Source organism: Chinchilla lanigera, unplaced genomic scaffold, assembly GCF_000276665.1.
Source record: "Chinchilla lanigera isolate Chin_1 unplaced genomic scaffold, ChiLan1.0 scaffold00111, whole genome shotgun sequence".
NCBI classification, from domain to species: domain Eukaryota; kingdom Metazoa; phylum Chordata; class Mammalia; order Rodentia; family Chinchillidae; genus Chinchilla; species Chinchilla lanigera.
Window position 1 is genome coordinate 4,162,502 of NW_004955512.1, and position 17,368 is coordinate 4,179,869.

Here is a 17,368-nt window from a genome sequence, read left to right on the forward strand (position 1 = left end):
TAACAACCCTTATGGACAACAAAAACATGTCAAAAAAAATGATAGACTAAAGCAAACTATTACTATGCAATGAGAAAGTAATAGGAAACTCAAATGAACAAAAATGGATCAGATAGCAATATTCAGAAATGAGGCAACAGAATTTAAGAAATAATTAGAAAGAAATGGCACACTTTAGTGATGACTAAACATTTAAGGAAGGTTTAAAGAAAACAACTGAGGCTGGGTGTGGTGGTGCATACCTGTAATCCCAATACTCAAGAGGCTGAGGCAGGAAGATCTCTGTGAGTTTGAGACCAGCCTGAGCTACAAAGTGAGTTCAAGGCCAGCCTGAACAGCATAGCGAGATCCTGTCCCCGCCCCCCCCAAAAAAAAGAAAGAAAGAAAACGATTGAAACCTTCAGAAGTTTTGAGAAGGAACACAAATCCTGGGTAAAGATGGGTAGCAGGGACACTGGAGAAAACCTACAGAAAAGAACAGGACAAATACTAAAATGAGAAGCCAAACAAAGATTTCCCAAAGTGACAAGAGATCAAAGAGCAGACAATCCAACACTAACCCAGAATACCCACAACTAAGACGTATTCTGGCAAAATTGCTTCACTTTATTTTATTTATTTATTTTTTTTAATTGCTTCACTTTAAGAGAGAAAAAAAACTTTTAGGAAAAAAATAGTATGTCATATTAGAGAAAGAAAATAATATTATTGGACAGTTCTATGCCAGAAAAAAATAAAGTGACCTATTTCAGGTACTCAGTAAAAGAAAATAGGAGCTGAAGATTTTATATCCAGCAAAGCTGACCTTCAGGTGTGAAGGGCGCACACTGCTATCAACACGCAAGGTGTCAGAGCATGTTGTCTCCATGAACTTTTCCTGAGAAACCCACCAAAGAACACAGTAACCAGAATGATGTTAGGAATAACAATGTAATTATTGGTAATAAACATGTGATACAGTGCATGATTACCTGTAGGAATAACATTACACCTAATGGCCATGTGATCTGCCAGTGGAGACATGGAACCACTATTTTACAAAGGCGCATGATGGTTGCATGCCTCTGGTCCCAGCACTTGGGAGGCTCAGGCAGGACGGTCCCTGAAAGTTTGTGATCAGCCTGAGCTACACAGTGAACGCAAGGCCAGCCTGAACTATACAGTAAGACTCTGTCTCAAAAAAACCAGCAAAAAACCACTAAAAGGGAGAGAATGGTGACGGCAGTTACACACTTGCTTCAGGTAGTATTTAGCAATCACAATTTAGTTGTGGTAGTGGTACATTTTTTTTTTCTAAAACTGTTGTGTGTGTATGCACACTGAAACAAAAGAAAAATCAGTGGATGTTTAATGCCATCATCTCTGTCCTAGAACCAAGCTTCTTGGTGTGCTTGCAAATAATGCAGACTTAATGTAAAGGACATGAAATAAAACATCTGTAATTCTGAATTCAAATTGAAAATTGAAGTATTTCATCAGGGATTTTATCTCTTTACCAAGATGGTCCAGAAATAAAGACAAACCAAGCTCACATGAAACTGGGATTCTCTTTTTTCAAGGTCATCCCCAGTAAGATAAACCAAGACTTCTTGGAGAAATAGCTGATTCTGGTTTTGGAAAAAGGAATGCACAAGAACCTCCTAAAAACGTTTTCATATGTTAGCAGAGAAGCTATGAAAGACTCCCAGCGTTATCTCGAACAACTCAGGAGAGAATCTGAAGAAGCTCCCACTGACCAAAGACGAGACAAATTTCATTTCAGTAAGAATGACAGGGAGCACCACGGAGGTGCACAACTGTAACCCCAGCCTTTGAGGGCTAAGGCAGGAGGTTACCGAGTTCAAATTCAGCCTGGTTTACAATAGGGAGTCCAAGGCTGGGCTGAATCTATATCTCCAGACCTTGTCACAAACAGAAAAGCAATTCCGATGGATTGTGAACTCCTTATCTATTACTCAGTTAATCTGTTATCTGCTCCCTGCAGCTTTGCTGTAAGCCGCATGTTGCACTGCACACAGTTTCTGAGCATGCGGAACCCTGCAGCCGCTTAGCTGGGGGTTCTGTCTCCAGGTCCCTAATGGCACCTCAGCTGAACCTGGGTCTAGAAGTTCTGCTCAGCAGGCGGCTGGTCACGTCGTTCTGCAGGGTGCTGCGCTGGGCCTCCCTGCCCGTCCGAGTGGAAGAGAGCAGCACCCCAGCGCGGGGAGCTGCCCGAGAGGGGGTGAGGCTGCAGCCCAAGCTCCGAAGTGGCGCCTTCCGTGCTGCAGTGTGCCATGGGTCCCTCAGGCCATCCCTGGGCCTGGTGCCCACAGACTACACCCCACCAGAGAGGCTTTGCTCTGTGAGTTCACAATAACATTTAAAACAAACAAAACCAGCTGATTTCCTTCGGAGGGTGGGAGAGAACCATAGGTTATCCTAAAAACCGGGGAATAAAAAATCAAGATTTATGAATTGTAGCATTAGATAAGCAAAGAGCAGATGAGGGAGAGTTTCTCATAGAACTATTTCAACTGGAGCTGGGCACGGTAGTGCAGATCTGTAACCTCAGTGAGTCAGGAGTCTCAGGTGGGAGGGTCACTTGTGCCCAGGAGTTCAAGACCAAGGCAGGCAGCATAGCAAGGCTCCCCCCTCAAAACAAAACAAAACACAACAAAACAGCAAAAAATAAATAAATAAATAAATAAATAAATAAATAAAAAGGAATATCTGTGATTCCAGCACTTGGGAGGCTGAGGCAGGAGGATCACCACCAGTCTGGGCTATATAGTGAGTTCATGGCAAGCCTGAACTATAAACCAAGACCCTGTCTCAGAAAATAAAAACAAAACAAAGAAAATGAAGCAATAGGATTGGAATACTACTATATTATAACTTCTAACACATTAATGTTTAGACATTAAACATTGTCTTGATTACTTTTCTCTCGTTGCTGAGACAAAACACCCAACACCCACAAGTTAAGGGAGGAAAGGTTTATTTAGCTCACAATCTGTAGAAGTTTCAATCCATAACTGGCTGGCTCCAAGGCAGGGTGGCGTGGCAAAGGGGCATCACAGAGGAGAAATAGTTCATGGCAGGCAGAAGACAGAAGGCAGAAAGTGTCAAGCTATTGGTAACAATAGCAGCTTCTTTGTGCCCCTTTTATGTTCTATCTAGGCTACCCAGTTTAGGGCAGTGCCAAACCAAGCGGTGGACTGATTTAGTAATCCTACACCCTTAATCCTAGCATCACACACTCTAGATTCAACCACCTCTGAGAAGCCCACTCCCCATGATTGCATGGTGCTTTGGAGGGACATCTAGACACAAGCCATAACACACATCCACAGATGGAGACAATAACGAGGGATAGCCACCAGACATTGTATGCCATCCAATAGAAGAACACGTTCCCACCTAGACCTGGCCAAAAGGATTGAACCTGAGTCTGAGCAAGCCTCTGGATTCAGCTGTCAGCGTGTAAGAAGAGACGCAAAAGGAGCATCTTGTACACAGCCCAAGTACACAACGAACAAAATCGAGACCAGCAGAGATTGCTACAGATGAAATGGTCTGGTCTTACTCAAGAGGAAAAGTATAAAAAACAAAAGAGCGGAGGGGGGGACCTGTATGTTAAAAGAAATACAAACAACCATTTTAATTTTTATTTATTTATTTTTTAATTTTAAAGAGTAAAAGAAGGATAACATAATAATGGGGGGGGCTTACCAAATTACAGACAAAGTGGTAGGAAATTATCAATGGTTATCATTTTACATATTGTTATCTACAAGATATAAACAACCATTTTTAAAAAGTGGGCAAGACTACAGAAGCCAGGGATGTACACTTGGTTGATAAAGTCATTAAGAAATGCCAGGGCAGGGGGTTTAGCTCAGTGGCACAGCACCTGCCTGGCAAGCTCTAGGTCACGAGTTCAATTCTCTGTATGAAAATAAATAAACAAACAAATAAATAAATAAATAAACCCCAAGGAATTACAAACAGTCATAAAAGCCAGGAGAGTGGAAGGAAGCAATTGCGATGGAAGTCACCATGGTGCTGCTTTGGGAGGGAGGAATGGGGCCATGTTTAAGCTTGGCACATGGATAAGGAAGATTCCGGGTGTTGTGTAAAGTTTTATTCGATGGTCTGGCAGGTAGCTGTCAGTGTTCTCCTTGTAATTCTTCACTAGAAAACTCTCCCCATGTGCTTATTCCCTGTATCTGTATTTCTGTATTTGTATAAAATAAGTAAAAACATTTCTGAAGACATGAACACTACACAACATTCAGGGTATGTTTTGTTCAAAATCTCATGTTAGAAGCATAACTGGTAGAATTAGTCTACCCCATACCCCATCTGCTCTTTGGCTATTTTACTAAATGTTTTATTTTGTGGGTTGTTCTAAGTGGCCTAGGGCCAACTGGGTGAAAATGACAAAGTGAGTTTCTAGTTCTAAACTACATTCTATATTCTTTAACCTGCAAATAGCAGTTTAAGTAAACAGTCACCTGTTAGAAGAATATATTGTTTAGTCAGTAGGTGTTTCCAGGCAGAGATTATAATTCATTTGACTCTGAAGGCGTGCATTTCTCAGAACGTTTAAAATTTACCCGTCCTCGGCAGACACAGACCTGCTCACTTTTTGATCCTGGCAAGATTACCTGTGGGAAGGGAAGATCCTAGAGTTAGCAAAGTGCTCTTTCAGCATCTCTGTCAATGAACTCTCAGCTATTTAGTGGCAAATGTTAAAACAACACACTGTGACTAACCTTTGTGCCTCTTCGTTGATAACAGCCTGCCCATGGTAATAACTAGGATTAAAGAGGCTTCTATAGCCTTTAAACGATAATCATGGGCTAGTAAATGTTTTCTGGGTGCCTTATCATGTTAAAATACAAACAACGGCCAGCTTCGTAAAATGTGTTCACCATGTCTTCAGTTTTTAGAGTAGTCTCACTTTTTCAGTCACTTCGGTACCTACCACAGGGTTAGCAATGCTCAGCGCCCTAGGATAGCAAGGGAAGGAGTGGAAAGCCATCGAGCTCAACCATTCGGGGAGAGGCAAGGGCTACATAGGACACGGCTGGTAGGCAGGACTGCCTGTGTCTGTGTGAGAGCCACGTGGAGTTGGAACGTGATGTGATTCGGGGTCTCAGGCAAGACTGCGTTGCAGAATGTTCTGGGGCTGAGTTTTGTCTATTCTTGTGAAATAATTATAGACCCACGGAAGTGGTGGAAACAGTACAAAGAGGGGTTTCTTGGACCCCCTTCCCAGCTTTCTCTGTTGGGAGAGAGACAGACATACAGCACAGTATCAAAAATAGCAAATTGAGGGGTTGGACACTCTACAGATCTTTTTCAAAAGAGAGATGAGGAAAGGCTGGAAATGAGGTCTCGTGAAGTTCCTTCCTCGAACTGTCCTCGTCTGGTTCTCTAGTCTCTTAGCTGGTCTGTGATCCCGCGTCAGCTCACCCCACTGCTTTGCTCCCTGGGGTTGACCCATTACTCTCTGTTGCAGACGTTACACACTTATTTCTGCTCCCTCGTTTCAGGGATCTGGACACAGGCAGTCTCACTCCCATAAGTCATTCTCTCCCTTAAGCCAGTTTGTAGAAGTGGCTTAGAACCCAAGTGGCTTTACCCAGGGAAAGAGCGGTGCCTGGGTTATGGGTCCCCTGGTGTATGTGCAGAACTACGGAGTGCATAAGGCTAACTAATTTCTATGTGTAGCGGTATTTGTGCTTTCTGTGTGTGGTGAGAGTGGTGGAATTGGCAAGGAAGCAAAGTTTTTGGAAACTGAGGATGGCTGGGGCACTCTGAAATATCAGGCAGACGTGTATTTTAAGAGATAACATTCTTTTTTGTTTTTTGTTTTTTTGGTTTGGTTTTTTTTCTGGTACCGGGAACCGAACTCACGACCTTGTGCTTGCCAGGCAGGTGCTTTGCCGCTGAGCTAAATCCCCAGCCCCAAGAGATAACATTCTTAATAGGTACCTTTTTTGTTTTTTTGAGACAGGGTCTTGCTTTGTAGTTCAGGCTGGCCTTGAACTCACTATGTAGCCCAGACTGGCCTGAACTCGCAGTAATCCTCCTGCCTCAGCCTCCCAAGTGCTGGGATTACAGGTGTGCGCCACTACACTCAGCAGGACAGTATTAATTAAAGGGGTTTTTAAAGCAGTAGAATGGTATCTAGTGAAAGCCAGGCATGGTGGCGCACACCTGTAATCCTAGAACTCGGGAGGCTAAGGCAGGAGGCTCGCCATGAGTTTGAGGCCAGCCTGAACTGCGTGGCGAGACACTGTCTCAAAAACAAAACGAAACCATGTAAAAAAACAAGTGTATGATACTTTCCTAGCTTAGGTATTTGCCCACTTAACTGTCTAGAAAGCAGCTGACAAAAAAAGTACGTCCTGCAAGACAGCGAGCTGACGCGGGTGCTCAGCAGGTACATGCCGAGAAAAAGGCTTGCAGAAAGAGATTCGACAGAGTAGTGGCTGGTCATTCTGAGAGGAAAAGCTGCCAGCGATGCATTTCTCTGCTCTCCCCTCTCCCTTGCCTCTTCTCCCTCGCTCTCCTCTCTCGCTCTCTTTTGTCCATTTTCCTTTTCCCTGTGCCCTCCTGAACTCCTCAAATTCTCTGCAACAAGGTGTGTTGCTTTTATAATCAGCAGCTACCAGGGCTTCAGGAATGGAGGAGGCGTATGCGGCTTCCGAAGCTGCTCCTGATAGGATTCTGGGGAGCCCGTGTGCCTTGGGGGCGGGCGGCAGCACGTGTGGAGGGCTCTGAGTGCTTCCGGCCCACGCACGACTGCGGACCTAAGGCAGAATACATATGGAAGCAGGGAAACGACCGAAACTCTCTCGCCTGGGTTTCCCCGAGGGATGTCAGTTCCTCTTATTGACACCTTGGCGCAGGCTCCCGCCAGAGGCAAGCAAGGAGCCCAGTTCCCGGAGATCCACGAGTCCGGGATCGGCAGCAGCACCCGGGAAGAAGTTATGCTGAGACCCTTACACTCCTGCTAAGGGACGCTGGCACCCACTCAGCTCCTAGTTCCAGAATCAAACCTGGGCTCATCAGGTGCTGATCTTTAACAAGGGGGAGAGGGAGGCCGTATCCAGTCACCACTGAGGAATATCTACCCGAAATATATGTGTTTTCCTGGGCGGTCCTGATCGTGAATTTGGGGGCATGACTGTGAAACTAGCGTCCTCTCCATTTCCACCAGAGTTTCAGGGTTTCCTGGATCCTGTCCACTTACACAGATTTTTACACGTATAAATGCTTCTCCCATGCCCATTTGAGAATGTTTATCTTCTAATCTCTGCTAAACTCCATGATGAGTTGCATTATTTGCAGTAATAATCTCCCCATTTTGCTGTTTTTCATTTCCACTGTGCTATTTCAACTTTACAGAATGCTTTAGGGAAATATGATCCTAGTACATGTGCAATATGTCCTGTTTTTCCCTGTAGAGACAATTGTGCTAGACTAAGCAGTGATACCATAAAAAACAAACTGCTTCAGCTGGTTTATTCTTCATACTGTCTTTCCAAAGGAGAATTCATGAGCCTAAAGCTGGGCGTGGTGGCGCACGCCTATAATCCCAGCGCTCGGGAGGCTGAGGCAGGAGGATTGTTGTGAGTTCGAGACCAGCCTGGGCTACAAAGTGAGCTCAAGTCCAGCCTGAACTGCATAGCGAGACCCTGTCTCAAAAACACACACACACACACACAAATGGGTGTTCATGAGCCCAATAAGATATAAAGGTTTAGCAAGTTGTGTTTATTTTTAAATAAATTTTTAAAAAAAATGATTCTGAACAGGTCATATATTTATTAATGAGTAATAAATAAGGGGGTATAGTAGAGTACATACTTAGCTGCTCTTCTCATAGAGGTTGGGAAGCAAAGGGAGAGCAAAGGGGCTGGGGCCCCAGTGTACCCCTCCGCGGGCCCGCCCCCAGTGACCTCCTCTTCCACTAGACCCTGGCTCCTAATGACCCGGGTTCAACGGCACCCAATGTCTAGAGACCAAGCGTTTAACACATGGACCTATGGAAACATCAGATCCAAACTAAAGCATGTTGCTCGTTCCTCATGCATAATGATCTACAATAGTAGCACACACATTTCCTTGAGCAAGAAATAACTGGCAACCGTGTTGTGTGTTTGGTTAAATGGCTACAGCCTAAACAAAACTATACTAGACCACATGACTAAAAAGTACCAGGCTAAATTCCCTAGGATGAATGTGATCATTATGTACACCTAAAATGTGCTAATAAATTTAAACATTTAAATTTATTAAATCAGTTAAAAACATTAAAAGTACCAGGCTCTTCAGTGTAATACATGAGTCTTAAAAAACATCAACATAATTATCATCAGCACTAAAATTTGCCTCAGAGAGTGTGGAAAAAATGAGTAAATTTCATGTTTCTTAAATCAAGTAGTAAAAAGTATACTATGGAAATTTCAGTTATTCCTGAGTCAGTCTAAGAAATATGTGATATTTATTTTTATGTTTTTGTTTTTTTTTTTTTTTTTGTCTTTTTGAGACAGGGTCTACTACTCAGTTCAGGCTGGTCTTGAACTCACTTTGTAGCCCAGGCTGATCTTGAACTTGGCAGTAATCCTCCTGCCTCAGCCTCCCAAGTGTTGTGATTACAGGTGTGCACCACCATGCCTGGCTTTGATATGTATTTTTAATTAGTTTTTAGAGTTACAAAAAGAATAAGAGGATGATTACATTGTAGAAGTTGGAAAAAGTAAAAAGCAGAAAACATTGTCTTTTTTTACACAGTTTTTGACATAGTTGTACTCATTCAATGTACACAATTTCAAATATCCTTGTTTTACTTTACATAACTTTCATTGTTAGTAACGTGTGTGTGTGTTACAGAATGCTTTAGGGAAATATGATCCTAGTACATGTGCAATATGTCCTGTTTTTCCCTGTAGAGACAATCGTGCTAGACTAAGCACAGTGATATCATAAAAAACAAACTACTTCAGCTGGTTTATTCTCCATACTGTCTTTCGAAAGGAGAATTCATGAGCCCAATAAGATATAAAACTATATTCCTACTCCTTTTGTTTGTTTGTTTGAGACAGGCTCTCACCATATAGTCCAGGCTGGCCTTGAACACACAGTGATCCTCCTGCCTCAGCCTTCCACGTGCTGGGATCATAGGTGTGCACCACCGTGCCCAGCTCATCCTTATCCTTTAAAAATTTTTTGAAAAAGTGAGACAGGCTGTGCTTAAGTGGCCTGAAGCTTATAATCCTCCTGCCTCAGCTCCCTAAGTGGCAGAGATTGTATGAATGTACCACTACACCTATTTTTTAAAATTATTATTTGCTTGGCATTTTAAGCATTTTTCACAGCTACATATTTCACATGTAATAATTTACTTATTTCCTTAAGATTAGACTAAAGTTAATTTGTTATTTTTATATAAATTTGACACAAGGCTCCTATTATGTAAACTTGCATTATCATCATCATCATTAGTATTGAGGCAGGGCTTCATGGGTTGTGAAGCCCTTTAGGACACCACTTTGTCTTTGTGTCAGTAAAGTAGTGTGCATTTTCCTAGAGCCCCAGATAGCTAAATACATTTGATAGTTAAATTATAGCAATTTCTGGGTGTGGTGGCACACACCTGTAATCCCAGCACTCAGGACCCTGAGGCAGGAGGATCACTGTGAGTTCAAGGCCAGCTTGGGCTACAGTGTGAATTCAAAGCCAGCCTGGATCACACAGAGAGACCCTGTCAAAAAAAAAAAAAAAAAGGTAAATTACAGCAATTCCCAACTTCGGATCTACGTATAATGACGAGATCACAGAAACATGCCGATTGCTGTACCTTCAGGGACCATACAGAGCTAGCGGGAGTCCTCGTCACTGAGCATGTCACGTGCAGTTTCTCCCAGGCGGCCGCAACCCCAGACTGCGTGAATACTGGAGGGTGCAGTTCTGCTGAGTAGGAGTCGCTGGACTGAAAGGTGGTTTGTCCAAAGTGCAGAAATAGTTTCATGGGAGTAAAATTCTACAGACTCGAATAACAGCGAAACAAACGCTCCCTAGGAGTGGAGGGTGGGGTTTAACTAGGAATCCAGTGTGATGGAAACGCCATACGCCTGGACTCAGACGTTTGTCTTCGGCATTCCAGTTCTGCCACTTCTGCAGCCTGGAACTGTGATCAGACAGTGGACTCAGGAATCACATAAAACAACAGTAAATCCTGTGTCGAATAAAATAAGGCTGCCAGTGAGGTGTCCAGCCCAGTGAGTGTTCATGTCTTTCCTCCTTTACCCATGACACATGTAATACTGTAAAGGCTATTTTGGGATGAGGTTAGAAATATTTAAATTTAAAATATATAAAGTTTAAGCTGGGCGTGGTGGTGCATGCTTGTAGTCCCAGCACTCGGGAGACTGAGGCAGGAGGATCCTTGCGAGTTTGAGACCAGCCTGGGCTACAAAGTGAGCTCAAGGCCAGCCTGAACTGCAGAGCGAGACCCTGTCTCAAAAGGACCAAAAAATAAAATATATATATATAAAGTTTAGAGGGATGGGAGTATAGGTCAGTGACAGAACACATGCTTAGCATACACAAGGTCTTGGGTTCAGTATAGAACCAAAAATATTAAAATACACAAAATTTACAATAGTGTAAGATTCCCACGTTAGTTTGGTGGACTCTGAAGTCTTGGTGACTTCTTGTGAGATATATATTTCCTTTCTTTTTTTTTTTTTTTTTTTTTTTGGTCTTTTTGCAACAGGGTCTCCCTATGCAGTGAGATATATATTTCAAAATTAAAAAGCTAAAAAGAAAAAAGCAGTGATGGATAAGTGAGGCAGGCGTGGACTGTTTTGGGTGAGCCACTTTTTTCTTTTGTGTTCTCCCCTGCGAGGGAAAAGCTTCCTTCCCTAAGTGTCCGCTGTAAACGTTCTGGGCAGCTGCGGCCATGATGGAGCGGGTAATGCACCGGCTCTGACCCAGCTGCCTGCCAGGCGGGGGCCCCTCAGCCCTCTCACCACCAGTAACCCCAAGAGCAGTGGCTTCAGACGACGCTGGGTGTCTATCTGCTCCCATTTGGGGGGTTTTCTGGTGATTCTGAGGAGCTGCAGCTGCTCCCTGTGGCCCTTCTTCCAGGGGCAGTGGCCTGGGTGCGGGCACAGTGGGGCAGGACAGGAGCTGCAGAGGCTGCTTGAGGCTGAGGCCTAGGAATTTAAAGCGTGTCACTTGGGTCATGTTTTATTGGCCCCAAGTTCAACTGTATTAAGGGAGTGGGGCGGAGACCTCGCCTTGGTGTGGGAGGGCTGACACAAAGTCACACTGCCGGTGATGTGCTTACTGGAACAGGTGGAGTATGCTGCTTGCCTAATCCATGGCTCGCTTTAAAGACGCTGAAGACAATGGTGCCTGTCAACTGGCCTAGAACTTTATTGGAGGCACTCGCCCAGCTTTAACTTCCGCCCTCTCTTCCCGGAGGGATCCTCCAAAGTTGAATGTGATCTCGGAGCAACTAGGCCGGCTGCCAGTGTTTGTCACAGACACTTAGACAGAATACGCTTATAGCTGAGTACTGTGGCACAGGCCTGTGATCCCAGCGCTCAGGAGGCTGAGGCAGGAGGATCACAAATTTGAGCCCAGTCTGGGGCCATTTAGTGATTTAGTGTGACCCTGCTTCAAAATGGAAAATTTAAAACAGGGCTGGGGCTGTAGCTCAGTGTGAAGGTCCAGAGTTTCCCAGTGCTACTAAACAAAACCAAAGAGATGAAGAAAAGAAAGCAAAGAACAGAAAACCAAAGCAAGGAGTATCCACAGCTATCAGTGTAGGCTTAGGTAGCAATCTTGCTTGACAAGCTACCTAAATTACCTGAAATTACCTAAATTTCAGGTAATCACAAGCAAGTTTTCAGTATTTCTTCCCCTGTGAACAGTTCAGTTTGGCATATATTCTTATAGAACTTTCCTATGACTATTCCAACTTATATATATAAACTTTTAAAAATGGAACTGGAAACTCAATATAAGAATACTCACCTGCCACGTAGGAGGCCCTGAGTCAGCACCCAACCCTGCAAAACAAAAAACAGGCAAGCAATTCTACTTACTTTTATAGTGCTAGCTGTGATTTTTCTTTTTGCCATGCCTGTACATTTAGTTTTTTTTTTTTTTTTTTTTTTTTTTAAGAGCAGAATATATTTATTGAGGGAAAGAAAGCTTCTGCCCAAGAGAAGGACAGAAGGAGGGCCCGAGTGGGTTACCCCCAACTCTTGCTTTTTCTTTTCTAGAGCAAAAACCACGATGTGAGGTGGGTCCAAATAAAATTTATTTCTTTATTTTGCACTACTGAGGACTAAACCCAGGTCCTTTGCACTGACCTATATTCTCTCCCCTTTTGAAATTTTTTAAATTTTGAGAGAGAACTTTTTTAAATTGCAAGTTGGTTGGGTACAGTAGCACAAGCTTATAATCCTAGCACTTGTGAGGCTGAGGCAGGATAATCACCATGAGTTCAAGGTCAGTGAGAGCTTGTTTCAAAAAAAAATTGCTGAATTGCCTGGGTAGGTCTTTGAACTTTCAGGATTCCTGTGTCAGCCACCCGGAGTCCTGGGGTTATAGTTGTACTCCACCAAGTCTGATGTAAATTATCCTTTAAAACCGCACGGTGTTTCAGGGTTTATTTACTGAAATGTCCACTGATGAATTTTGCTTTGTTATCAGGAGTATTATGACATATCTTCTCACACATATACTGTGATAAATTTTTGAAGTAATGAGGTCCAGAAACTAGCACTGTGATGAAAAAGGCCATGCCTTCCATGTAGCCAAAATGCCTCTCAAAGTGGTATCATTTTCAACTGCCACCAAATTATCTGAGGGTTCCTATTTTTTCAACTTGTCACATGTGTGAGTGGGTGTGTGTGCATGCGTGTGCATGTGCTAGAAACAGAACGCAGGGCCTCACACATGCTACGCTCAACTAGTGTGCTCCACCGTGGAGCTACTTCCCCGATTCCCAGTCATAGAGATTTTAAACTTTGTTTATGTGACAGCTATTTGTTTTCACAGCAAATAAAGGGGAAACTGAAGCACACACTTACAGATGCACGGAGTGAAAGTCATTTAGTGAGCAAAAGAAGGTGCAAGAAAGTACACTAAGGCCAGGTGTGTGGTGCACGCCTGTAGTCCCAACACTCAGGAGGCTGAGGCAGGAGTCTAGCTGTGAGTTTGAGGCCAGTCTGGGCTACATAGTGAATTCAAAGCCAGCCTGAGGCGGGGCGTGGTGGCGCACGCCTGTAATTCCAGCACTTGGGAGGCTGAAGCAGGAGGATCACTGTGAGTTTGAGGCCAGCCTGCGTTACAAAGTGACTTCAAGGCAGGCCTGAACTGCATAGTGAGACCCTGTCTCAAAAAAATAAAAGAAAGTACACTGTTTCTTTTGAAAAGGAAATTTGATTTGTAGCAGTTCAAGAGGATGAGTGGGTGGAATGCAGTCAACACCTTCAGTCTGAATAGGAACAAAGGAAAACAAAAGGCAGGAACCAACTGGGAGAGCTGAATTTTGTCCCTGCTTACTAACATGGCACTTTGATCTGATTTCTTCCACAGTCCATTATACCTTTCAGAATGTAATTGTATTTCTTTTGTCTTTTTTATGTTCTGAAATGACACGAATGATGACCCAAAGTGAGAACCATGAACCAGAGATATAATAAACCATGACGATTTGTTTTGTTTTTGCTTTTTTGAGACAGCATCTCACTACGTAGCCCAGGTTGGCCTTGAACTCACGGCTATCCTCCTGTCTCAGCCTCCCAAGTGCAGGGCTTACAGGTGTGCGCCACCACACCCAGCAAACCATGATGATTTGGGCAAGAGCATTTCCATGGTGCTTTCCTTCTTGTTGGTGCAAAGAAATAGAGGGATTCACCTCTCGCTGATTTTTCCGAGGCTGACAGAAGGCTGGGACGTAGTACTGTGCACAGCCACCCCCACTCAAATCAAGCAAAGGAAATAAAAGCCAAATCCAAATCCAGCCTGCAAACAGTGGTTACCTGGAGTAGAATGCATACATTAGAAGCCATCTTTTAGTGGGCCTCTATTTTGGGGACCTATTAAAATCTTCACACATTAGAAAAAGAAAATTGTCATACCCATCTTTTTTGGTTGAAAAATCAGCTGTTCTCCAGTTTAAACCACAAGTTTGACGTTAAACATAGAGCAATAGCTTAAGACCAGGCTCACCCAGAAGGCAGACACTTCTGATGTGGGCACTATCAGCCAGAAGGCCTGAAAATGTAAAAAGACAGGTCAGACAAAGGAGAAGGAAACAGGAGAAACGAAGAATAAAGGGGTGTGGGGGCAGAGGAGAAAATAAAGCACTAGGTTGGTGGCTGTTAACGTGGGTGTTCTGGGTACCAGGTCAGTTTGATTGTTTGTGCTATGAACTTGAGCTCCTTGCAGACTGGATATCTATTTTGTTGTTGTTATTGTTGTTATTTGAGATAGGGTCTCTCTTAGTTCAGGCTGGCTTTGAACTCAAGGCAACTGTCCTGCCTCAGCCTCCCTCCCAAATGCTAGGATTACAGGAGTGCTCACCATCCCTGGTCAGACTGAATATCTTGTTCATCTTTATTTTTCTGCCCAGTATGATGCCTGATAGCTTTGTTCAGAAAAATGTTGGCCTGAATCAGACTCCATGAAGCTATTATGTATTGAACATTCTAAAATTTAAATTTCATAGATAATATGGTATATTGTGGCCAGAAAATTTTTTTCTTAGCTTTAAAAATTTTTTTTTGTTTTGTTTTAGTTTTTCTCCGGTACCAGGAACCGAACTCACGACCTTGCCCTTGCGCCAGGCAGGCGCTTTTTGTCGCTGAGCTAAATCCCCAGCCCCTAAAAAAATGTTTTATTTGCATGTATATGCAATACATAATAATTACATTCATTTTGAAGAACTGGTACTTACCTATAAGGGAATCTTAATCATTCCTACTTCCTCTTCCCCTCCCTACTTTTCAAATCCCCTTTTCCATCTCCACAAAGATAAGACAGGAAGCAGGGAGGTAGACTTTGTGGAGCCAGAAGATATTTATGCATTGTTTCTTGGTTTTCTTTCTTTCTTTCTTTCTTTCTTTTTTTTTTTTTTGAGACTGGGTCTCACTACGTAGTTTACGCTGGCTGTGGACTTATTACATAGCCCATGCTGGGCTCAAACTCATGGTGATCCTCCTGTCTCAGCCTCCCGAGTGCAAGCGTGCACCATCATGCCCATTTTATAGACAATCTTTTCAACCAATTGAGTGGCCTGTGAAGGAAAGAGACTCCTGGGCTCCACGCTGGAGATCCCAATAGATATCTAAAGGTGGTGGGTGGGGCCTGAGAATCCTGCAGTTGATGGGGTGTGGGGGTGCTGAGCCCAGCTCTCCTTTAGACAACCTCACCGCATCCGTCTTGGTGGTCAGGAAAGGGCCTCGGCAAAGCGCTGCCCTCTGGTCTGTCCCAGGGTGACTGAACCTGCAGTAAGCACAGCCTGCAGAAACAAAGACCTTGCTGATGAGACGTGCAGAGCTGAAGCAAAGCGCCTGACTCCGCCATTCGGGTCAGACGTCCATCACCTGGCCCATCCTCGGTAGAAGGCAAGCCCAGTCTGGGAATGCCATCAGTTGCCACAATAAACCATCCCCTAGTCAGCTTCCTGGAAAGATGCGCTTTGGACAAGAGTCCTCCATCTGTCCATGGAATCCACTTAGCCCGGATACCTGTCTCGCTCGCGTGCAGAGCAGCAGCACTTGTGTCGGTCACATGCGTGCAACAGCTGCTGCGGGTGACTCCGGTCCACCTCAGGAATGGCAGCTGCGTGTGAACCAGCACATCCACTACCCCTTGGAATTCTAAGTGCTCTGCGGCTCGGTCTGTGAAGAACTCCTGACCACCCTAACGTGCATGATGACACGCTAGAAGACAGTCGTCACGGTGCATGGAGCCGGCGTAGGACTTCAGGTGCGGGGCTCCGGTCCGCTTGGTGAGTCTGCAGATTGGTGAGCATTCTGAGGGTCCCCATACTTGGGGGACAATTCAGAGAGGAGATGGAAGCTGTCTGAAGGCACTCATGGGCCTTAGATGTTTGCAAATTATGAACTCTTGAGAGAGACAGCCAAGCAGAGGAAGGAGATGCAATGGGAAACAGCGGGATGCCAGTTCACAAAGGAGATGCTCCAGTTTTCCAATAAAGGCTGTTTAAAACCACACTGGGACGTGGGGGACAGATCCTATTAACTGTGTCTGCAAATGTGAGCTCACTGAGCAGAAACTCAGCTGGACTAAACCGGCAGGTGTCCCTGATTTTAAGTCATCTATCAGAGATGAAAGCCTCCTATTGTTCAGCACTTGTGGTGATGTGAACATGAACCTCACCATGCTGTGTCCCCTCCCCAGCCTCCTGGGACCCATTCAGAATCGCTGACCACAGCCTCACCTGGCACCGTCTGGCCAGAGGAACCCACAAGTAACAGAATTAACAAAGGCGCTCGAGCTGGGCGTGGTGGTGCTCTCAGCAGTCTGGAGGCTGAGGCAGGAGGATCGCCAAAAGTTCCAGGCCAGCCTGGGCTGCATAGTGAATTCAAGGCCAGTCTGAACTACATAGCAAGACCCGGTCTCAAACAAAACACAACACAACGACAAGAACAAGTATTTGCATGGGTGGTACTTTACACATAAAGCAACATCAGTGATTTTCTTTGTTTCATATCATTTTCCTGAGAGAGGTGGGTTTTCCTGCTACTATTCTCACCGCACAGGTAGGTAAACTGAGGCCCACAAGGGTATGACACACCTAGTAGCTCAAGGCAGCCAAAGCTGCAGTTAGCTTGAATCCTGGCCGCCTCACCCGCTGCCCTGAGGTGATGAGAACCTCCCCAACCCGAAGCTGGCGCGGGGAAGGAACGTCAGTTCGCGCCTCGCTGGACTCTTTGAGTCGGGGCTCGCCTTCCTCTCCGCACGGGAGGTACCTGGGGCCGGTAGGTGTTGGGACGTAGTCACAGGTTGTAAAAGGCGGCATGCGGAGGTGGAGTCCGGATTTCCCCACCTCACAATAAGAAGCCCAGACGGCTCGGACAGGACAGCCGGGCCCAGGTCCAGGATGAGCGTCCCGGGGGGCCTGGAGGTGCGCAGCCAGCGGGGGGCCGGGGAGGTCGCGGTGGGGCCCGGGACCCGGGGGCGGGGCGGGCAGGAGCTCGGTATCTCCCAGGATCTGGAGAGCCAGACTTGCGACACTGGCCTCGGTCTCCACCCGAAGATGGTTATCAGGCCGAGGCCGCGGCCGCAGGGGACCGGGAGGGCAGGGCCGCGCCCGCGCAGC

General features: G+C 45.0%; 1 protein-coding gene across 2 annotated transcripts in view; it reads left to right on the forward strand.

The window, feature by feature from the left end:
• The first annotated feature begins 16,692 nt into the window (after positions 1-16,692).
• Trpm6 (transient receptor potential cation channel, subfamily M, member 6) overlaps positions 16,693-17,368 on the forward strand; it is a 144,330-nt gene continuing 143,654 nt past the window's right edge. Inside the window, exon 1 of one of the 2 annotated variants that reach the window (XM_005408321.2) lies at positions 16,693-17,027. In XM_005408321.2, the coding sequence (XP_005408378.1) occupies positions 16,914-17,027 (114 nt within the window). In that variant the 5' untranslated portion in view covers positions 16,693-16,913. Of the gene's footprint in view, positions 17,174-17,368 lie in introns of both variants that reach the window. The other variant, XM_013506547.1, reaches the window with a different exon arrangement.